At 23.5% G+C, this 25,439-nt stretch overlaps 1 protein-coding gene across 1 annotated transcript in view; it reads right to left on the reverse strand.

The window, feature by feature from the left end:
- Nucleotides 1-9,437: 9,437 nt before the first annotated feature.
- LOC117171919 (nucleolar protein 6) overlaps nucleotides 9,438-25,439 on the reverse strand; it is a 52,972-nt gene continuing 36,970 nt past the window's right edge. The window contains exons 10-12 of the mRNA XM_033359576.1: nucleotides 23,305-23,558; nucleotides 14,522-14,928; nucleotides 9,438-9,708 (exon numbers count right to left, since the gene is read on the reverse strand). Coding sequence (XP_033215467.1) covers nucleotides 9,460-9,708; nucleotides 14,522-14,928; nucleotides 23,305-23,558 — 910 coding nt within the window. The 3' untranslated portion in view covers nucleotides 9,438-9,459. The remainder of the gene's footprint in view (nucleotides 9,709-14,521; nucleotides 14,929-23,304; nucleotides 23,559-25,439) is intronic.

Here is a 25,439-nt window from a genome sequence, read left to right on the forward strand (position 1 = left end):
TCTTGAAATTCCCTGAAATTTGTGAAGTTCGATGAAATCCTTTGTTATCCTGATAAATTCATTAAAATTCTTTATTAAGTGCCTTTAAAATTTTTGAAAGTTACTAAACTTTTTTGAAATATTATAAAAAACCTTGAAACCCGGTTGAAATTCCTCAAAAATCTTTTAAAATCCTCTGGAATCCCTTGAAATTTTATTCAAATATCTCTACCTAACCCGATGAACCTAAAAAATGTTTTCCGGGTTCAGAAATTGCCAAAAAAACGTTCTTTTTATGTATATTTTTTTTACTGATTGTTCAGAAACAAAACAAAAAATTATTCATTCCGGATATAACCGATAGAATATCGTTTGACCGTTCAAAAATCAATTATTTTGCTGACCATTTATTAAACTTTTCAACAATGTAGACACCATGTCCTATCCGAAACTTATTTGTATCAGGTTTTGCTTCTGTGAGTTCTGAGTTTGATGAATTAGAAATAGTAAAAAAAAATCTTTTTCTGCAACTCACAACTAGCAAGCCTTGGAATTGAATTTCCTTTTTGTTGTCAATAAAACACGAAAATGTTCCATTTAGCGGGAACCTGTCCACAGTGAATAACGCAACCTAAAGTGGTTAATTATTAATTAAAAATACGAATCTATGTAAAATAATTAATAAAAATTTAAGACACTCTACGTGTTTATAAATTAAAATTAAATCTTCCTCATTTTTCTTTTGCTTGTGCTCTTAATTAATAATTATTTACTCTGGGTTTGCATTATCCACTGTTAACAGGTTCCCCCCTAAAGTGAAAAAAACAGTGTTTCACAAATTGTGAATTAATTGACTAAGAGAGTGAGAGCATTGCATACAAATGGAGCGAAACTGTGAACAAAAAAGTGTGAAAAAGAAAAGTGTGAAAAAGAAAAGTGTGAAAAAGAAAAAGTGTGAAAAATGAATCGCGACAGCAGAAATGTGATTTTATAGCAATCGTGCTTTTGCATATTTTTCTTATTTCCCCAAAGCTCGGTTTGCGGTAAAGTGTAAACCAAAAAAAAAAAAAGAACCGTAACCCGTGAATCCAGACCTTATAAGAGTTGTAATTATGTTTTCTACTTGTCCTTTTAAAAACGAATGGGCGCTAAAAAAAAGGCCTCCCAGTCTCTGCGAAAAAAACACTTTTTTGTTTTTTTTAAAAATTTTTTTTTTTAAATTGAGACACGATTTGAAGCGCCGTTAAAAATTAAATGGAATTGGCAGCTCGGGTTCGAACAAGTGAACCGAATTGTTATCTGTAAATCTTCAAGAAAACAGTGACCGAGACTTTAAATCAGGGAGTTGTTTGTACATAATAAACTCCCTGGCGAGACGAGATGCAAGTTTGAAGAAACAGAAACTGAAACAAAGTGTATTAGCTTCGATTTACATACATAGTTATAATGACACTAAGTTTAAGGATAATGACGATTAATAAAATATTACTATTACGACGATTATTACAGTAGGATGGTCCAAAAGTGCTTTGGAAATTTTTTTTCTGCCTAATTTTCATTCGTATCGACCCAAAATTGGCTTGAATCCACAAAAAAACATTTTTTTTTCTAAAAAAAATGATATTTAGAAGTTTCGCAAGCCCCATGAAAGTTAAGACGTATTTGCCGTAAAAATCGAGTTGAAACTCGATCATTTTTCTTTACAATTAGCCACAGAATAGAAATCAAAAATTAATTTTTAATTCTGTTTTATAGGGTTTCAGAAAAATAGGCGAGATTTACAGTGGATAATGCAAAATATATTGGATAATTATTAATTATGAGCATCAATAAAACAAATCAATTTTAATTTATTAATATCTATCATTTTTTTCTCACTAGTTTTCAAATTAAATTAATTATTTTACATATATTAATGTTTTCAATTGATTTTTATCCACTGACCTTTCCACTGTAGGAAGGTTTCCCCTCGTAAATCGAATTTTGCGAGTATTTGGTCTTAATTACGATTTTTTTAGTTCAAAGAATGCAAATTGTTTATAATACATAAACTACTACTTTCTACTGATAATTAGATGTTTACGTAAATTTTTGAAACAATTTATTGTTATTTTTAGCTATTTTCTTTCAGAATAAAGCTAAAAAGGTGCGTTTTTTTTCGAATTTTTCAATTTTTTGTTTAGAGCGAGGCAATAACAAATTAAATTTAAAACAAGTAATTAAAAAAAATTTCCACTTTTTAGTTGCCAGCTAATAATTAATTCGAGTGAAGAAACAATTGTTTAAACAATTTATGATTGTTTAAAACTATCTTCTCTCAGATAATTTCTAGAAATTTGCGGTTTTTTCTCCAAGAATTAGTTTGCTTTGGCTTTTTTTATGAACAAACAATAAAGAAATATTAGATAGAAAAAAACATTTTCTTGCTTTTTTTAAATTGATTTTTATTAAATTAAACAGATATTTGAAATATTCTTCAAATTTTCTATATGGATTATATTCAATTACAATTTTTTTAAAGTAATTACTGAATACCTTTTTGTTTAAATTAATATTTATTATTTGTTTCTAACTAAATCGTTTTAAATACCCTTAATTTCCTGTCGTTTAAAATCTTTTGAAATTCCTTGAAATATTTATCCTAGAATCTTTAAAATTCTTTAAAATTTGGTTAATTTGTTTAATTCTTTTGAAAAGTTGAAAAAATTCAAAATATTTTCAGGAATTCTTGAAATTTTTTTAATTTCTTGAAACCTTCTTTGGAATCCTTTAAGATACACTAAAATATTTTGATTCCTTTGAAATCTCTTAAAACTTTTCTTATTTTCTCACTATTAAAAAACTTTACTGAAAACTTTTAAAGTTCCTTAAATTACTGAAATCCTTGGAAATCTGATCAAATATGTTAAAATCCTTTTTAAATTCCTAGCCATTTTTTTAAATATCCTAAAATTTTTCAAATTCTCTAAAATAAAAAAATTAATTCTTTGCAAATGCTTGACATTTTGTAACGCCTGTGAATAAATTCTTTGACATTTTATTCAAATATTATATTAAATTGAAGAATTTAATTTAATTCCTAAAAATTCAAATGAGTTTGGTAAAATTAATTTTTTTTAGGAGAGTTTAAGAAAATTGTAAAGAATTTAGGTGGATTAAAAATAATAAAACCCTCAAAAGTTAAAAAAATTCAAAAGAATTCTAGGAATTCTTGACATTTTTTTAATTTCTTGAAACTCTCTTTGGAATCCTTTAAGATACATTAAAATATTTTCATTCCTTTGAAATCTCTTATAACTTTTCTTATTTTCTTACTATTAAAGAACTTTACTGAAAACTTTGAAAGTTCCTTAAATTACTGAAATATTCGAAGATCTGATAAAATATGTTATAATCTTTTTAAAATTCCTAGAAATCTTAAAATATCCTAAAATCTGTAAAATTTTCTAAAATAAACAAATAAATTCTTTGGAAATGCTTTTAGATTTTGTAATGCCTCTGAATAAATTCTTTGGCATTTTATTCAAATATTATATTAAATTGAAGAATTTAATTCATAAAAATTCAAATGATTCAAAAAATCTAAAGAGTTAGAAAATTCAGTTGAATTTAGTAAACCTGAAATTAATTGAGGAAAATTTAAGATAATTCTTAACAATTGAAGCCGATTAAAAAAACAAAATCCTAAAAAATTCGAATGAATCCAAGGAATCTTTGAAATTTTGTTAATCTATTGAATGTTTTTTCGTATATTTAAAATAAATATAAAATATTTCGATTCCCTTGAAATCTTTAGAAATTTCTGAAAAATTCTTAATTAAAAAAAAAATTCATTTAAATTAAAAATGAGAAAATCTTTAAAATTCCTTGAAATATCCTAAAACTTTATAGGTTCTATAAAAAACTTGCAAATATTCCGAAATTCTTTAAAACTGCTTGAAATTTTTTAAATGCCTTAAAATCATTAATGTTTTTGGAAATTGCTCGAAATTTCGTAAATCAAAATGATAAAAAAAAATTAAAAGTTGACAAAATGTGAAAAATGTCAGAAAATAACTGTAATGTTTATTAAATTTTATTAATTATTACCTCCCTCAAACTGAAAAGTGGAAAAAAATTTGAATATTACTCAAAAAACCGAGAAAAAAATATATAATCACTGCTAAAAATTCGAAAAACTAAATTTTTCATTTATTATTTAAAAAGTTATTTCAAAAGCAATTCCTAATTCGTATTCTGTAGATAATTATGAAGATAAATGTTGAGTTTAAATTTAATTCGCCTAATATTGACGATTCTGTATAGAATTTTCCAAAATGTCTTTCTACAAATTTCTAAATATCTTTTCTTTTTTTTTTTTTTAGAAAAAAACTTTTTTTGTGGATTCTAACAAATTTTAAGGGCAATATGCAAGAAAATTGAAGAAAAAATTTGGACCACCCTATTATTACAGTCACTCGAATGCAATGAATCATTGATTTAATATTATTCTAAGAGTGCGTCTTGGCGACCGACAAAAATGTCTCTGATACTAAAATTCCACCACTGATCTCAAGAGAGTAATTATTAGTTTGTTACTCTCAATTAATCATTTAAAATTTTCTCGATAATTTTTTTTTGGAGAGAGGGGGGGAGGATTTAATCGAAATGAGTGAAGCCTCCTCAAAGTTGATTGAGAAAAGAGAAAAGTTCTCTGGAGATCTTGTTGGATTCGGTATCTTGATTTGTGGTTCGTTTTAAGACTAATTATTAATTAACTATTATCGATTTGTGTACATAAAGAAGAATTGTTTTAGTAAGGATGCCGTCAATTCTGACGTCCAAGAGCCCCTTTTCGAAAGCTCTTAACTTTTACTCTGTATACACGTAAACTGTGATTGGTTTTACTTTTTAATTCGTAATTAATCAGCTGTATCATTCATTTGTTATTTAAAGACTAACTCGAAGAGAGTTGGATGCGACGCTTTGGCAGAAAATCCTTGTAAATACGTCATTGTGTCACGCGCTTAGCAAGTAAAGAAAAAAAAAGTCGTTACGAAATACCATGTGTTTTTGTTTTAAAACTTAGATCTCAGGTCCTCTCGTTATTTTCAAAAAGGTAATATCAAGATAATTGATGTTACTCCCCCAGTTCTTTTAACAGGAATTTTTTATTCACGCAGAGAGGAACATTTTTTAGAAGTAGACACTGCCTGCATTTCATTTTATATTTTCCTGGAAGAAAATACCATTTTTCTTGAGATGGAATCGTATGTGAATAAAGTTTAATTTTCCTTAAGATCGCGTGATTTTTTTGTTCCGAGAGAAATTTATTTTGTAATGGATTCGGATTACGTTTAACTAATTTATTTATTTAGTTTTCAGAGAAACAGGGCTGAATCTGCTTTTATTTTTTATTTTTTTTATAGGGTTTTTGTGTGTGTCGGAATTCAAGAATTCAAAAGAGTACAAAAGAATTTCAAGTAGATTCGCAAAATTAGAAAAAAAAGATCACAGAAGTTTACAGGAAATTAAAAAAAAAAGAATAAAAAATTCAAAAGAATTGAAAGAAAATCAAATAAACTCGCAAACATCACAAAAGTTCGCAAGAATTTCAGTGAATAACAATCCAAAGAATTAACAAACAAAAATTTAAATTAAGTGCATTCATTTAATCTACTCAATTACTCCACGCAATTAAAAGATTTGATTGGTGTACATCCGAATATAAGAATTTGAAAAAGACTAAAAAGAATTTAAAGAAATGCCAGTCAATTAGCATTTTTTTTTTTAATTTACAGAAGTTCACAAGAATTCCAGTGAATAAGAATCCAAAGAATTAACAAAAATGCAAAAGAATTAAAGTGCATTTTATGGATCCACCGAATTAAAAACAGAATTGATGTACATCTGAATTCAAATATCCAAAATAGAATAGAAATTTCAAAACAATTTAAACAAAATGACATAGATTCAAACACATTAAAAATTTTTATAAAAAAGTTCACGAGAATTCCAGTGAATAAGAATGCAAAGAATGAACAAATATTGAAGTGAATTTAGAAAAATTCAAAAGAATTCAAGTGTATTCAATACAGCCGCCTAATTAAAAAAAAAAGATATACATCTTAGTTACGGTATTCAAAACAGAATAAAAACAATTAAAAGGATTGAAAAGAACTTAAAAGAATTCAAAAGAATATAAAGAAATTCAAGAAAATTACAATTTTTTTTTAATTTACAGGAGTTCACAAGAATTTCAGTGAATAAGAATCCAAAGAATTAACATAAATTCAAAAGAATTCAAATGCATTTCATGGAAACGCCCAAATAAAAAAAAATTATGTACATCTGAATTCATACATACAGAATAGAATAGAAAATTCGAAAGAACTTAAACAAAATGAAATAGATTCAAAAACATAAAAAAAATTAATCAAAAAGTTCATGAGAATTCCAGTGAATAAGAATCCAAAGAACTTACAAATATTCAAGTGAATTCGGAAAAATTCAAAAGAATTCAAGTGTATTCAATAGAATCCCCTAATTTAAAAAATGATGTGCATCCTAATTACAGAATAAAAAAAAAAGAATTTAAAGAAATTTAAGTAAATGCGAAAACATTTTTAAATTTTAAAAAAAATCAAGTGCACTCCATGGATCCATCTAATTAAAAATTTTGGATTAGTGTACCACAGAAATAAAAAAATATATTTACATCGGAATTAAAATATACATAATAGAATAGAAAATTCAAAAGAATTTAAATAAAATAAAAGAGATTTTAAAATATTGAAAAAATGTAATCAAAAAGTTCACAAGAATTCCAGTGAAAAAGAGTCCAAAGAATAACAAATATGTAATCGAATCAAAGACAAAATGTTTTAACTAAGTGAAATCAATGGATACACTCAATAAAAAAATTTTGAGTGATGTATACGTAAATTCCAGAAATAAAAAATAAATAAAATAAATTTGCAAACTTTTTTTTAATTACGAAAGTTCACAAGAATTCCAATGAATAAGAATCAAAATAATGAACAAAAATTCAAGTGAGTTAACAAAACTTTTTTAAAAAATCAAGTGTACATCTGAATTCAAGCTTTTAAAAAAGACTAAATGGAATTCAAAAGAATAAAAAGAATTTGAAGAAATTAAGGTCAATTGCCTTTTTTTTTAATTTTACAGAAGTTTCAAGAATTCCAGTGCATAAGAATCCAAAGATTTAACAAAAATTCAAAAGAATACAAGTGCATTTCATGGATCCACCCAATTAAAAAATAATTTAGGTACATTTGAATTCAAACATAAAAGAAAATTCAAAAGAATATAAAGAAAATTCGCGAAATTAAAAAAAAAATGACAAAAGTTCACAGGAACTCAAATGAATAAGAAACCAAAGGATTAACAAAAATTCAAAAGAATATAAGTTTATTTCATGGATCCACCCAATTAAAAAAATAATGTATGTACATTAAAAAAAATTCTAATTGGTGTGAATCTGAATTTAAGAACTTAAAAAGAATAAAAGGAATTCAAAATAATTCAAATCAATTAGCATTTTTTTAATTTACAGAATTTCATAAAAATTACGGTGAACAGGAATCCAAAGAATTAATAAAAGTTGTTACTGAAAAAGTTTACGAGAATTCCAGTGAATAAGGATCCAAAGAATTAACAAAAATTGAAATGAATTAACCAACAAAAAATTTGAAATCAAGTTAAAAAGGACAAAAATTCAAAAGAATTAAAAAAAGAAATCGTCAAAGAAAAATTCCAAAGAATTAACAAAAATTCAAGTAAATTAGCAAAAATTCAAAAGTATTTTAATGGATTTCAAGAAATCTAAAAGGAAAAAAATAATTCAAAAGAATAAAAAAAATTCGGAGAAATTCAAGTCAATTCGCAATTTTTTTAAATTTGTAAAAGTTAACAGGAATCCTAGTATATTAAAATCGAAAAAATTAACCAAAATTCAATTCAATTTGAAAAAATTAAAAGAATTCAAATGCACTAAAAATGAATCTAAACAGTTAAAAACATTTAATTCAGAAGAATTAATGTGAATTCAAGAGAATCCAAAGAATTAATTAAATTCGTTTGAAGTCCGTTAATCCAGAAAATGAAAAAAAATTCAAGCCTATTCGCAAAAAATTTAAAAAAAATCAAGTTCAATTTAGTAGAATTTAAGTGAGTTCATAAAAACTCAAGTGAGTTCAAGAAAATACTAAAAAATCATTAAATAAAATTGAATTTAAAAATAAAAATTTACGTGAATTTAGACAAATTCCAAAGAACCCAAACGCTTGACGAAAATTCAATTGATTTTAGCCAAATTAAAATCGGTTCAGAAGAGTTAAAAAATATCCTTAGAAATTCAGTTCTTTAAAATTCTTCGAGAAGAATTTAAATTAATTTAAAAATACTGATGAATTCTAAAGAATTCAAGGGAATCCCAATAATTAAATAAATCATGTTAATCAGAAGAATTCAATTGAATTCAGTGGACTTGAATAAAATTCAGGGGTATTAGGGAGATTTTTAATTGATTCAAATTGATTCAAATTGATTCAAATTGATTCAAAAGAATAGATACACTGTTCAGAAAAATCGAAAAAATCCAAGGAAGTAACAAAAATTCAATCTAATTACAATTATTTAAGAGAGTACAAAGAAATCTAGGTGAAATCAAATGAATTCACAAATATTGAAAAGATTCAAGTAGAATTAAAATAAATTCAGAATAATTAAGGTGAATTGAAAAGAATTAAGAGAAATTCAAGCGAATTCAAAAATTAAATTCGAGAGAGTCAAAGGGAATTAAATAATTTAACTGACTTTAATATTCCTAACAGTTGAAAAATGCAATTCAGTCAGAAGAATTAAAGTAAAGTCATAAAAATGCAAACGATTCCAAAAAATCCGAAGAATTAAGAAATGCAATTGAATTCAGTAAAATTGAAATTAATTCAGGAGATATTAAAAGAATTCTAAACAATTGAAAAGTGAAAAAAAATCGAAAGAATCAAAGTAAATGACAAGAATTCAATTTAGTTCCAAAGAATGCAAGGAATAAATAAAAAAATGAATTTTACGAATTCAGGAGAATACAAGTTAATTCAGAAGAAATCAAGTGAATTCACAAATTAAAAATCAATTGAATTCAGAAGAATTTTAAATAATTCAATAGAATTTAGTAGAATTGAAATTGATTCTAAAGAATCTAAAAAATAAAACCAAGTTTTTTTTCATTAATAAATTAAACGAATTAAAAGAGAATTCAGAAGCAGGTTTACATTTGAATTAATTATTCAAAAATCTCTCGATGATTTGCAATATTTTTATGAGCTTCACGTCAACAAGATTCGTTTATTATAAATAGAACTAAAAATTTTAAGGAAAAAATTGTTTTAAAATAGTATTCTTTTATTGGAAAAGAAGGTTTAGGGTAATAAAATAACTTTGTACAAAGATTCATGTAGGTTTATATACTTATATTTTTTAGGTTGAAGATATCCTTTTCGATTGGACTTCTATTCCTGAAATAATTTCTTTCCCAATTATGTAGAAATTCTCGATCATCGTTGATGTATCCAAAACAAGTTGACCCTCACAATTTAATCTACGGCGGTGGAAATTAGCAACTTTAATATCTGCTTTAGGTTCCAAAACTGAAGGTTTTAAAAGTACACCGATGACTTCTCCTCCATATGTGTCGTGAAAGAAGAGAGCGAATTCGCTATAGTTTTTCTGGAATTAAAAAATTTTAAACAAACAATAATTTACAATATTTAAAATGGGATAAAAATTAATAATAACTTGTGTCATTTCTAAATAAAAGCATTTAAAATTGAACTAAATTTAAAAAATGATAATTTCATTATAAAGGAACTTAAATTCTATAATTTCTAACTCAAAGCGTTCTAAATTAAACGATTTTATTATGAATTGATGCGAATGTTGAAAACTGGACTATAAGATTTAAAGGTATTGCAATTTTTATTTTTTCTGATTAAAAGCATTCAAAACGCAAAACTTTTGATTTGAAAACAGTTTCAATTCGAAGCGATTAAAAATAGACTATTTGAAATCCCAGAAGTTTAAATTATTGTTACATAAAAAAAATGAACACTAAAATTGACTAGAAAAGTTTTCTTAACTAGAAAAAATAAAAATCCGATCTTCATTTAAAACCGAAAACAAACTTTATCATCAATAATTGTGATATTAAAACCATTTTATCAAACCCTTCAAAATTTCAATTATTTTAAGTAAATTTTAATCATTTAAAAACTAAAAACGTTCGAATTGTTAATTCAGATAGTTCAATTTTGATCTATTTTTATTGTAAATGGCAGTTTTTAAAATTCAAATAGTTTAATTTATAAGACTCCATTTAGAATTATTATTCATATTCACAAAATTGCACAATTTTATTTCTTTCAATTAAAAAATTTTTTTTTTTTAGTTGGATTTGAAATGTTAAATATTTTTGAGGCGCTTAAGTAAAAGATCATTCGATAATTTAAATCTAAAATTATTCATTTCCAAGTTTTCACCAAAATACATTAATTTTTAATCAAATAGTTGAGTTTTTTTATCAAGATACATGAATTATCAAAAAATCAATAAATTTTCAACCAAAAAAATTACTGTGACAAAATTGTTGAATTTTCTACAAACGAGATTATTTGCTCACAAAGTAGTTAATTTTTCAACCGAAATCTTGAATTTTCAACAATGATTAATTTTCCAGCGAAAAAGTCGAATTTTCATTTTAAAAAAAGATAGATTTGAACTAAAAATTAAATAGTTACATTATCAAATTAAAAAATGAAATTTCTTGTTAAAAAGACGAATTTTTAACTAAAGAGATGAATTTTAAATTAAAATAATGAATTTTCAATGAAAAAAGATAGTGATACAATCCAAAAAGGTTATATTTAAAAATAGGACAATTATATAATACCAATCAAGGTGAGTTTTTAACAAAATATATGAATTTTAAATATTAATTTTTATTAAATAGACAAATTTTTAAGAATATTGTTAAATTTTCAAACAAACCATTTTGAACTGAAGTCAACTATATTCTAGCAGAAAATGAATGTTCAACTAAGTGGCTAAAAAAGATACATTTTTAATCAAAAATAAAATAGTTACATTTTCAATAACAAAAACTCATTTCTTACAACAAAAAATGTCTATTTTCAAGTTTAAAAAAAATGGATTTTCAAACATGAATCTAAATTTTCTACAAAACAAAAACTAAATTCAACTTAGATTTTCAACCAGAGAAAACAGTTGTACTTTGAATAAAAAAATGACTTTTTAACCAAATTATATAATTTAACAAAATACATACATTTTCGAACAAATAGTTTAATTTGAAGAAAAGATTAATGTTCTACAAAAAGACGAATTTTGAACAAAATATATGAATATTCAAGCAAGAATCCTAATTTACTATAAAATAAAATGAAAATCAAACAAAATATATGATTTATCATTTAAGAAAGAAAAATTATTACCAAGAATTGAATAATGAAGTTCTCATTAAAAAAAAAAAAATAATTTTTACTTAGAAAAAAAGGGACTTTTTGTCAACCAGAGAAAATAATTGTTTACAAAAATAGTAAAATTTTAACCCAAAAAGACGAGATTTCAACAAAACTGTTTTGAACTTTCTTTTCAAGCACAAATCTTAATTTACTACAAAAAAAATGATAATCAGAGAAAGACAAATTTGTACTAAAAATGAAAAAGTTGATTTTCAGTTTAAAATTATTTTTTAATTTAAAAAACAAATTTTCAGGCATATATTTGAATTTTTAATCAGAGAAACTAATAGTTTACCAAAGTAGTTGAATTTTTAATAATAAAAAATAAAAATGAATAATAAATTAATAATAAAAATTAAAAAAAAGAGTTTTTAAGAAAATTAGTGAATTTCCTTCAAAATAGATTATTTTTTCACAAAATAGTTGATTTTCTAACCATAATCATGAATTTTCATGCAAAAATCTTAAAATACTATAAAAAAGTACAATTTTAACAAAATACATAATTCTTCATCTAGGAAAGACAAATTATTACCAAAAATTAAATAATGAAATTTGCAGCTAAAAATATTTGTTTAATCAGAAAAGAGAGAATTTTTAAGAATTTAGCTTACTTTTTAACACAGGAAAGAATTTGTTACCAAAATAGTGGAATTTTTAACAAAAAAGGCCAATTTTCAACATAACAGGGGAATTTTAAATAACAAAAAAAAAAACTTTTCAACAAAATTAAATAATTTCCTCCAAAGCAGATTAATTTTCTACAAAAAGACGAATTTTTGATAAAAGACATAAATTTTCAAGCAAGAATCTTAATTCACTAAACAAAAAATTATATTTATACAAAATACATGATTTTTCAGCAAACAAAAAGACAATTTTTCACCAAAAATAAAAGTTAAATTTGCAGCTGAAGAAATTAATTTTTAATTTAAAAAAGCGAATTTTCAAGAATATAAATTAATTCTCAATCAGAGAAAAGAATTTTCGACCCAGATAGTTTATTTTTGACACAAAAAGACGAATTTTTAACAAAAATGTTTTGAAATTCTTTGAAAAAAGTGAAATTTCAACAAAACACATGATTTTTCATATGAAAAAGACAAATTATTAACAAAAACTAAATAGTTAAATTTTTCGTTAAAAAAGTTTATTTTTTAATTAGAAAAAAGTTAATTTTCAACAATATAGTTTACTTTTCAATCAGAAGAAAGAAAATTTTACCCAAATAGTTGAATTTTTAATAAAAAAAGCAAATTTTTAACATAACAGCGGAACTTTAAACACCAACTAAAAAGACCTTTTAACGAAATTATATCATATCCTACAGAGTACATTAATTTTCTAAAAAATGACGAGTTTTTAACAAAATACATGACTTTTCAAGCAAGAACCCTAATTTACTACAAAAAATGATGATCTAAGAAAGACAATTTTTTACCAAAAATTAAAGTTAGACTTTCAGTTGAAAAAAAGGAAGACAATTTTTAACCAAAAATTAAATTTGCATCTGAAAAAATTAAATTTTAATTAAAAAAGGCAAATTTTTAAGAATATAAATAATAGTTTACCAAATTATTTGAATTTTGTATCCAAAAAGATGAATATTCAACAAAACAGTGGAATTTTAAGCAAAAAAAAGAGTTTTTAAGAAAACTTGTGAATTTCCTACAAAGTAGATTTTTTCACAAAATTGTTGATTATCCAACCAAAATCATGAAATTTCAAGCAAGAATCTTAATATACTATAGAAAAGTTGAATTTTAACAAAATACATAATTTTTCATCTAAGAAAGGCAAATTATTACCAAAAATTAAATAGTGAAATTTTCAGTTGAAAAAAAAATTTTTTTATGAGAAAAAATCTAATTTTCAAGAATATAGTTTACTCTTCAACCACAAGAAAAAATATTTGGTCTAAATAGTAGAATTTTTAATAAAAAAGGCAAATTTTTAACATAACAGTGGAATTTTTTACAAAAAAAAAGACTTTAACGAAATTATATAATTTCCTACGAATCTTCAATAAAACTGTTTTGAACTTTCTTTTCAAGCAAGAATCTTAATATAATATAAAAAAGTTCAATTTTAATAAAATACATAATTCTTCATCTAGGAAAGACAAATTATTACCAAAAATTAAATAATGAAATTTGCAGTTAAAAATATTTGTTTAATCAGAAAAGAGAGAATTTTTAAGAAATTAGTTTACTTTTTAACCACGGGAAAGAATTTGTTACCAAAATAGTAGAATTTTTAACAAAAAAGGCCAATTTTCAACATAACAGTGGAACTTTAAAAAACAAAAAAAAAACTTTTCAACCAAATTATATAATTTCCTACAAAGCATATTGATTTTCTACAAAATACGAATTCAGTAAAAAAAATTAATTTTTAATTATAAAAAAAACAAAGAATTCTTAAGAATATAGTTTAATTTTCAACCAGAGAAAAGATTTGTTTTCCAAAACAGTGCAATTTGAACCAAATACATGATTTTTCATCTAAGAAAAAAAGAGAATTTTCAAGAATTTAGTTTACTTTTTAACCACAGGAAAGAATTTGTTACCAAAATAGTAGAATTTTTAACCCAAAAAGACGATTTTTCAATAAAACGGTTTTGAACTTTTTTTTCAAGGAAGAATCTTAATATAATATATAAAACGTTGCAATTTTAACAAAATACATGATTTTTCGTCTAAGAAAGACGTAAAAAAAATGTATTTTTTAATTAGAAAAAAACATAATTTTCAAGAATATAGTTTACTTATCAACCATAAGAAAGAATATTTTACCAAAATAGTTGAATTTTTAATTTTAAAAAAGGCCAATTTTTAACATAACAGTGGAATTAAAAAAGTTGTTTTCACTTTGAGATAAAAACAAACATGTCAAAAGCGAAAATTTCACTTCGCAGAGAAAAATTTGAAGATTATTATTATTATTATTATTATTCTTATTATTATTAGTATTATTAATGCAAAAATTTATTTCGTACTCACCCTCAATTCATTTAAATACAACTGGACTGGATTGAAGCCAACGACCGGTATTCTGTGTTCCGAATGATACTTGAAAGGATGCCAGTTAACGATGGGCTCATTATCATCCACTTCGACGGCTTCGTATTTTCTTGGATTGTAGATCGACTTCAGATGTATCAAACAGTCGTATTCGCTGAGCGGTGGTCGGAAGAGCATTTTGTAGTCCAGGACAGAATTGAGGACTTGCGCCTCTATCAGTTTTAAAGATTCCTTCGCAATTAGACACACGCGATTCAGAATTACAAGAGTTGGTGCGTTTTTCGTCCAGATGGAACTTTGCTGATCGTAGGGAGTCGATATAAATAAAGGTGGTAAACTTTCGCGTGAAGTTCCAAACAAATTTTCAACCGCCACAACTTGTTCGCCTGTAAATACAAAATTTATTTAAATAATATTACATTTTTTTAACTAAAAGCATCACTTCTGGGAAAAAATTTTTTGACAATTCCAGATTTTTTCCAGGTATTTCAAGATTTTTTCCAGGTATCATTTTTTAAATAATGGACTCGAGAATGTATAAAGTTTCGCGATTTCATTATAAAAATTTTTTTTTTTAATTTCTAGGAATTCAATTAATGATTAATTTAGAAAGCTTTGGCAAATTATACTACAAGATATTCTTCAATATTTTATGACTATCGACGAACTGAATAATTAAATAATAATAAACATAATTAATTATTTATTGAATTTCTTTCTAAAGTCCATGAATTGGAATAATAATTCAAACAAGTTTTTATCTTGTCTTGTTATGTTTAAAAGTCAGTGCAGATTTAGGTAAAATTAATATCATAATATTAAATTCGATTTAAAACGCTTAAAATTCTTAACTTTTAACTAAAAATATTGCATTTTCAACAAGATAGATGAATTTTTTACTCAATAGTTTGAATTATCAACAAAAAAGATTAGTTTTAAAAAAAAAAAGAAAAGATTTTTCAACAACAACCGTGAATTCACAACCAAGTAGTTAAATTTTTAACTTAAAATATTAATTTTCAACAAAATAGTTGAATTTTCAACAAAAATGATGAGTTTTCACTTGGAATAGATGAATTTTAAACCAGAAAGATGCATTTTTAACAAAAGAGTTTAACTTTCAACCAAGAAGTTTTATTTTTAAACAAAAAAATTATTATTTTCAACTAAAATTATGAATATTTAACTGGAATACTTGAATTTTCAATCCAAAAAAATGAAATTATCGAACAGGAAGCAAAGAATAAAATTTTTCCACAAAATACATGAGTTTTTATCGAAATAGTGAAATTTTCAACTAAAAAATACCAATTTTCAACAAAAATATTTTATTTCTGAACTAAAAGATACCAGGTTTTAACCAAAAATGGAACAGTTAAATTTTCATTTAAAAAAACTAATTTTCCATAAAAAATTCATCACAATGATAAATTTTCATCTAAAAAAGTTGCTTATTTAACTGGAATACTTGAATTTTCCACCAAAAGGATGAATATTTTGAAAAAGAATTCAATTTCAACCGAGCCGTTTTATTTTTTAAAAAAGAGGAATTTTAAACTAGTAATGATGATTATTTAACTCGATTACTATTAATTTTCAACAAAGCCGTGAATTTTCAAACAGGAAAATTAATTTTCAACACAACATTTGAATTTTGAAGTAAAAAATGTCAATTTTCAACCAAAAGTGGAATCGTTCCATTTGCAGTTAATAAATTAAATTTCAAAAAAACTTATGAATTTTCAACAAAATAGATGAATTTTTAATCAAGAAGATTAATGCAGAGAAAAAATTTAGCAAAACACATGAATTTTCAACTAAAAAAAGATCAATTCTCAAAAAAAAATTTAATAGTTAAATTTTCCAACAAATTGATGAATCTTCAACTGGAATAGTTGAATTTTAAACCGAAAAGATGAGAAAACATTTGAATTCTCAACCAAATATCCGGATTTTCAACTCAAAAACATCCAACCAAATAATTGCATTTTTAATTTAAAAATATATATTTATATCCAAAAACAGAATAGTTTAATTTTCAGTTTAAAAAGTTAATTTTCCACAGAAAACAAAACATATTTTTAACGTTAGTTATAAATTTTTAACTATAATAATGAATCTTCAACTGGAATAGCTGAAGTTTAACCCAAAAAGATGAATTTTCGAACAGTAAGATTAATTTTCTAGCAAAAAGTAAGATTTTTCCACAAAATACATGAATTTTCAACGGATGGTGAAATTTTCGACAAAATAGTTTGTTTTTTAACTAAAAAATACCAATTTTTAACCAAAAATGGAATAGTTAAATTTTAATTGAAAAAAAATGATTTCCCAACAAAAACAATTTGCAACCAAAATGATAAATTATCATCTAAAATGATGATTATTTAACAGGAATACTTGGATTTTCAACTAAAAAGATTAATTTTTTTACAAAAAAATTTAACTTTCAATCAAGTGGTTCTAGTTTTAACTAAAAAGAGGAAATTTTAACTAATTACGATGATTATTTAACTGGAATAGTTGAATTTTAAACCGAAAAGATGACTTTTTTGCAAAATATTTGATCTTTTATTTTATTGTCAAATAAATCGATTAATTTTCAACTAAAATTATGAATATTTAACTGGAATACTTGAATTTTAAAAGAAAGAAAATAAATTTTCGAGAAAAAAAATTAGTTTTCAAATAGAAAGAATAATATTCTACCAAGAAATGCGATTTATGCACAATATACATGAATTTATAAACGAAATTGTTGAATTTTCAAGTGAAAAGGACAAAGTTTCAACCAAATATTTAAATTTTGAACTCAAAAAGATACAATTTCAACAAAAAATTGAATAGCTAAATTTCCAATTAAAACAAATTAGTTTTGAATCAAACTCATGAGTTTTCAACCAAAAAGATAATTTTAAATCCAGAAGATTAATTTCTATAACAAACATTCAAATTTCCAACTAAAATGTAGGAATTTCCAAATGGAATAATCACATTTGTGGCTAAAAGAAATAATTTGCAACAAAAAAACTAAGTTTAAAAAAAATAGTTACATTTTCAAAGACAGTGATACCTTTTTAACTGAAAAGGTGAATCTTCCACTTGGAAGAGATTAATTTTCGATAAAAGAACAAATAAAGCTTCAACAAAATATATGAATTTGCAAGGAGAAAAAAAAATTACGTTTCAACCAAACATTGAAAGATGAATTTTCAACAAAAACAAAACTTAAACTTTCAACTCAAATTATTAATCTTTAACTGGAATAATTGAATTTTTTACATACAAAATCAACCAATTTTCCACAAAATAGTAAAATTTTCAACCAAAATGATGAATCTTCAATTAAAATGATGAATCCTCAACTGAAATACTTGAATTTTCAACCAAAATGATAAATTTCCAAACAAGAGGATTAACTTTCTACGAAAAAGACCACTTTCCAACAATATACAAGAATTTTCAACTAAAAAAAATGGTCATAAAACAGTTAAATTTTGAACTAAAGAAGATCACTTTTCAACCAAGAATGGAATAGTTAAATTTTCAATAAAAAATTAGTTTTCAATCAAACTGATGTATTTCAACTGAAACGATGAATATTTATCTGGAATAACTGAATTTTCAACCAAAAATATTTATTTCTACTTAAAAAAGACCAATTTTTAACTAAAAAAAGATAATTTTTCAACGAAAAATTTAATAGTTACCTTTTTAATTTTAAAACAATAAATTTTCGACCAAAATTAGTTAAATTTTTTTAAAAAGCGATAAATTTTTAACTCAAATGATAAATTTTCAAGTGGAATAATTTAATTCTAAACCGAAAAGGTGAATTTTTAACTCAAATGATGAATATTTACTAGAATAATTGAATTTTCATCCAGAAATAATAATTTTCAAAAAACCTAAAATTCAAACAGTAAGAAAATTAATGTTGATCCAAACTAATGAAATTTCAACTAAAATTATGAATCTTTAAATGGAATAACTGAATTTTCAACCAAAAATATTAATTTTTACCAAAAAATACCAATTTTTAATTAAAAAGATAATCTTTCAACGAAAAATTGAATAGTTACATTTTTATTTTTTTTTAAATGTTCGACCAAAATTATTTAAATTTTTAAATAATGCGATGAATTTTTAACTCAAATAATAAATGTTCAAGTGGAATATGTAATTGAATTTTAAACCGAAAAGGTGAATTTTAAACTCAAATGATGAATATTTACTAGAATAATTGAATTTTTATCCAGAAATAATAATTTTCAACCAAAAAGTTTAATCTCTACTAAAAAAAGACAAATTTTCAACAGAATAAGATAATTTTGTAACCTAAAATTCAAACAGTAAGAAAATTAATGTTCAACCAAACTAATCAATTTTCAAATAAAATGATGAATATTTAACTGGAATACTTGAATTTTTAACAAAAACAAAAAAAAACTGAATTTTTAAACAACAAGATTAATTTTCTAACTAAAAAGATGATTTTTCAACAGATACAAGAATTTTCAACTAAATAGTCCAAATTTAATTAAAAATAATGCATCCTTAAACAAAAATTGAATTTTTAACCAAAAAGATTAAATTTCGTCCAAAAAAGACGAATTTTCAACTAAAAAATATAATTTTTTAGCCAAAAGTTGAATAGCTACATTTTTAGGTAAAAAAAATTAATGTTCAATCAAAAAGATGAATTTTTAATTAAAATGATGGAATATTCAACTGGAATAGTTATATGTTACGATAAAAAAATTGTAACCATAAAAAATACAAATATTCTACAAAATAGCTGAACTTTCAACAGAAAATTTCAACTGGAATAGTTAAAACATTCAGTAAAAAAATAAGTGTCATCCAATGAAAAAAACGAATTTTCATAAAAATAGCTTACTTTCGAACAAAGATATAAATTTTCAAATAAAATGATGAATCTACAAACAAAAAATTAACAAAAGAGTTAAATTGTCAACCAAGAAAATTAATTTTCATTCCGAATAAGATAAATTTTCAACAAGATAGATGAATTTTTAACCAAGAAGTTGTATTTTAAACCAAAAAGATTAATTTTCTACAAAAAATATTTTTTTAAACAAAATACATGAATTCTTAACCAAATTGTTGAAGTTTCAAATAAAAAAAATCAATTTTTAAGAAATCAGTTGAATTTCTAACTAAGAAGGGAGAGTTTTTAACCAAAGTGATGAATTTTTTATCTAAAAAGATGAATCTTGCACTTGGAAGAGATGAATTTTAAACAAAAAAGTTAAATTTTCAATCAAAGTGATGAATTTGCAACTAAAATAATGGAATATTCAACTATATCATTTAAAAGTTAAAAAAATGGAATTTCAACAAAAAATTGGAACTTTCAACTCAAATTATTAATCATTAACTGGAATAATTAAATTTTTCGGCCACATAATCAACCAATTTTGCACAAAATAGTAAAATTTTCAACAAAAATAATGAATTTTCAATTAAAATAATGAATCCTCAACGGAAATAGTTGAATTTTCAACTAAAATGATGAATATTTAACTGAAATACTTGAATTTTCAACCAAAATGATGAATTTTCAAACAAGAAGATTAACTTTCTACGAAATAAGACCACTTTTCAACAAAATACAAGAATTTTCAACTAAAAAAAAAAATGTGCCGTGAAACAGCTAAACTTTGAATTAAAAAAGATCAATTTACAACCAAGAATAGAATAGTTAAATTTTCAGTAAAAAAAAAATTAGTTTTCGACCAAAATGATGAATTTTCAAATAAAATGATGAATCTTTAACTGGAATAACTGAATTTTCAACCAAAACTATTAATTTTGACCAAAAAAGACCATTTTTTAACTAAAAAAGATCATTTTTCAACGAAAAATTGAATAGTTACATTTTTTAATTAAAAAAAAAAGTTCGACCAAAATTAGTTAAATTTGTAAATGAAGCGATGAATTTTTAACTCAAATGAAACATTTTCAAGTGGAATAATTGAATTTTTATCCAGAAATAATAATTTTCAACGAAAAAGTTTAATGTCTACTAAAAAACACAAATTTTCAACAAAAAAAAAACATAATTTTGCAACCTAAAATTCAAACAGTAAGAAAATGAATGTTCAACCAAACTGATGAATTTTCAAGTAAAATGATGAATCTTTAACTGGAATACTTGAATTTTTAACAACAACAAAAAAAACTGAATTTTCAAACAAGAAGATTAATTTTCCAACTAAAAAGATGATTTTTTAACAAAATACAAGAATTTTTAATGAAATAGTTCCAATTTTATTAAAAATAATGCATCCTTAAACACAAATTGATTTTTCAACCAAAAAGATTAAATTGGACCAAAAAAGACGAATTTTCAACTAAAAAATCTAATTTTTCAGCCAAAAGTTGAATAGCTAAATTTTTAGGGAAAAAAATTAATGTTCAATTAAAAAGATGAATTTTGAATTAAAATGATGTAATATTCAACAAAATAGTTGAACTTTCAACTGAAATAATTAAACTTTCAGTAAACAAAATAATTTTCAGCCAATGAAAAAAAAAGGAAAAATAGTACGAGTAGTTGATGTTTCAACCAAAAAGATGAATTTTCAACCAAGAATTGAATAGTTAAATTTTGAATTGAAAAAACTTAAATTCAATAAAAAATATGCATTTTTAATTAGAATAATCAAATATTCATCTGAAATAAATACATTTTTAGTTTAAAGAAATTATTTTTTTTTTAATTAAGAAAATAGTTAAAGTCTCAACTGGAATAGTTGAATTTTCAGTAAAATAAAATTAATTTTAAGGCAAAGAAAACCCGAATTTTCAGCAAAGTAGCTCATTTTTTAACCAAAGTGACGAATTTTCAATTATATTGATTAATTTCCAACCCGTGGAAAAATTTTCCATTAAAAAAATGACTTTTCTATCATAAAAGATGAATTTTCAACCTATACAGAAGAATCTTCAACCAAAAGGTTGAATTTTTAAACAAAAATAGAATTTCAATCAAAAACAGTTTTATTTTCATCCAAATAGTTAAATCTTCAAGCCAAAGAAACTTATTTTTTAGCACGCAGTTAATTATGATCATGAAAACTTAAATTTCCTACAAAATGAATAATTTTCGACCAAGAAAGATAAATTTTCAACCAAATAGTTAAATTTTAATTTAAAAAAATTTAACGAAACGGTTGCATTTACAAGAAAATAGTTTAACTGTTTATTAAAAGAGAGGAATTTACAACAAAATAGTTTAATTTTTAATCAGAGATAAATTTTCAACCAAAGAAGATGAATTTTCAATGCAAAAGGACGAATTTTCTATAAAAAAAGACAAATTTAACATTTTTAACCATAAAGAATTAATTTGCAATATTTTAATGGGTTTCAAGTAAGTTTAGCAGATATAAAAGACCATAGAGAATAAATTAAATGCAAAAATTTCAAGGGACGCATTATTTGGAAAAAGTAATTTTTTTATTGAAACGGCTACTATTATATTTTTAGTTCGGAATTCACCTCATTTGAATAAAAACACTATTTTTTGGTTGCAAATTTAAGTATTTTGTTGAAAATACAACTATATTATTAAAAAGTAACATTTTTTATCAAAAAAATCAAATACTTTATTAAAAATTAATTTTGTAGCCAAAGGTTCATCTCTTTAATTGGTCGAAAATTCGTCTTTCTTCATAGAAATTAAATTTTCTTGGTTGAAAATTGATCTTTTTTGGTTGAAATATCGATTATTTGTTTTAAACTTGAACTACTTTGTAAAAAAATCTTTTTTTTTTTTAACTAAACTTTTTGATTAAAAAATCGTATTTTTGGGTTAAAATTCAGTTTTTTTGTTTATAATTTGTCTTTTTGGCTTTAAAATGAAACACACTTGTCAAAAAATTCATGCATTTTGTTCGAAATTCGTCTTTTTTGGCAGAACATTAATCTTCTTGATCGAAAATTCATCTTTTTGATTGAAAATTTACCTACGTCGTTTAAAAATAGTTTTATTTTTGTCTTTAAAGTTATTTTTGTATCAGTGTTTTTATCTGAAAATTTTACAATTCCATTTTTCGTTGAAACCTTATTCTGTATATTGTATAAGTTAAAAATTCAATTATTGAGTAAAAATTTTATATATTTTGTTAAAAACTCGTCTTTTCGGGTAGAAAATTATTCTTGTTTGTTGAAAATTCAAATTTTTTGTTGAAAAATTCAACTATATTGTTTAAAATTCTTCTTTCTAATTAAAAGTCCACTGTTTTCTTAAAAACGAGACTTGTTAATAATTTTTTATAGAAAATTTAACTATGCTGTTAAAAGCGCTTCCTTTGGGCATTAAAATTGATCTTTTATAATAAAAAAGTCATCCTTCTTGGTTGAAAATTTTTCTTGGTTGGAAAAGTAACATTTTTTGAAAAAATTGGTCTTTTTGGCTTGAAAATAATACTATTTGGTTATATCTTCATTTATTATTTGTAAACCTCGTCCTTTTTACTGAAAAGTTCATCTATGTGGCTCTTAATGCAACTGTTTTGTTGAGAATTAATTTTTTTTTTAAATTATTTTTTTGTTGTTGAAAATTGAACTATTTGATTGAAAATTCATTATATTTCGGCTTGAAATCTTAGTAATTTAAAGTGTGGATTTTTCGCATTATAAAAAAAGTGGCGTTTGGCGCTGCTAGGCCTTCAAAAAAAGTACCCTGGCGACACCACTGAATAAACTTAAATTGATTTTATTAATTAACTTACGAGTCATTTCGTTGTTGAAATTGACAATGACAGGGTCGGAACTCCAGTGAGACCGAGCAAACAATTCCAATAATCTGAAAAATGCGACTTGTGGCATTTGGGCTGGTTTGTAAGGATCCGGGGTTAAATATATCGAAGCTAGAAGCAGTTCCACGACAATATCAGGAAAATGAGAGTCGTCCAACAACTGTGAGGACAACCAGCGCTTCGCTAAACAGCAAGCTGGTCCAAAGGAAGGTTGCTGACAGTGTAATCTGTAAAATTAAATTAGGAGATCACACAGGGTGTTTATTCAAATCCTGGAAAAAAATTCCCTGCCAATTCCTGGATTTTTCCAGATATCTCACGTTTTTTTCAAATATAATTTTTTATAGTAAACAATCATTTAAAGTCTTGCAAACTAATTTTAAATAATGTCTTTTTTAATTTTCTAGCGATTCATTTGATATTTTTAATTACAGAAAGCTTTGAAAAAAACTATATAGTTCGAAAATATTGCAAAATAATAATGCTATGAAGTTTTTATTTTATCTTCTTATAATTAAAATTCAGTGAATATTTCGATAAAATTAACTTTTCAAAAACAATATTACATTTACAAATAACAAGATTAATTTTATACCAAAAAAGAAGATTTTTCAACAACACACATGAATTTTCAACCAAATAGTTGAATTTTTAAATAAAAAATAACAATATTCAACCAAAAATGGAATATTTCAATGTTCAGTTAAAAAAATTATATTTCCAGAAAAAAAATGTCAACCAAAGTAATGAATTTTCAACGAAATAGTTGAATTTTTAACTAAAAAAAGACAAATTTTCAACGGAATAGTTCATTCAACTATTTATTAATTTATCATCAATTAATTTCATTTTCATTTAAAAATAATAATTTTCCACCTAAGAATAATAACAAATTTTCAACCAAAGTGTTGAATTTTCAACTAAAATGCGGAATCTTAAACTGGAATATATGAATTTTAAATCCAAAAGATAAAATTTTAAACAAGAAGATTAAGTTTCCACCAAAAAATACAACTTTTCAACAAAATAATAAATTTTCAACGAAATAGTTGAATTTTTAACTGAAGAAGCTCAATTTTCAACAAGAAATGGAATAGTTAAATTTTCATTTAAAAGTATTAATTTTGCATAAAAAAATAACAACAAATTTTCAACGAAAACTACGAATTTTTAACTAAAATTATAAATATTTAACTGAAACATTTGAAATTTTAACCAAAAAGAGGAATTTTTAAACAAGAAGATTAATTTTCTCACAAGACGATTAATTTTCTAACAAAAAATACGAACACTTGAATTTCAACCGAAGAGAAGAATTTTGAAACAAGAATAATTTACGCACAAGAACTATTCAATGAAATAGTTCAATTTTTAACTAAAAATTACGATTTTTTCAGCGAAATAGTTCAATTTTCGTTTGAAAATATTAATTTTCCACAACAACAAAAATTTTCAACCAAAGTGAAGAATTTTCAACTAAAATGATGAATCTTCAACTGGAATAGATTAATTTTGAATCAAAAAGATAAATTTGTAATGAAAGACTTTAACTTTTAAACAAGTAATTTCATTTTCAACCAAGAATATTAATTTTCCGACAAAAAATACGAGTTTTCAATATATTAATTAATTTTAAACGAAATAGTTGAATTTTCAACTAAAACAGAAAAAATTTCAACGAAATAGTTAGATTTTTAACTGAGAAAGACCAATTTTCTACCAAAAATGAAATAATTAAATTTTTAATTTAAAAATTTATTTTCTGTACGAAAAAAAAAACAACAAATTTTAAACAAAATTGAAGAATTTTCAACTAAAAATGGTGAATCTTCAACTGGAATAGATTAATTTTAAATCAAAAAGATAAATTTGTAATGAAGGACTTTAACTTTCAAACAAGTAATTATATTTTCAACCAAGAATATTAATTTTCCGACAAAACATACGAGTTTTCAATTAACTAATTAATTTTAAACGAAATAGTTGAATTTTCAACTAAAAAAGATAAAATTTCAACGAAATAGTTAGATTTTTAACTGAGAAAGACCAATTTTCTACCAAAAATGAAATAATTAAATTTTTAATTTAAAAATTTATTTTCTGTACGA

This window comes from Belonocnema kinseyi, chromosome 4, assembly GCF_010883055.1.
Source record: "Belonocnema kinseyi isolate 2016_QV_RU_SX_M_011 chromosome 4, B_treatae_v1, whole genome shotgun sequence".
NCBI classification, from domain to species: domain Eukaryota; kingdom Metazoa; phylum Arthropoda; class Insecta; order Hymenoptera; family Cynipidae; genus Belonocnema; species Belonocnema kinseyi.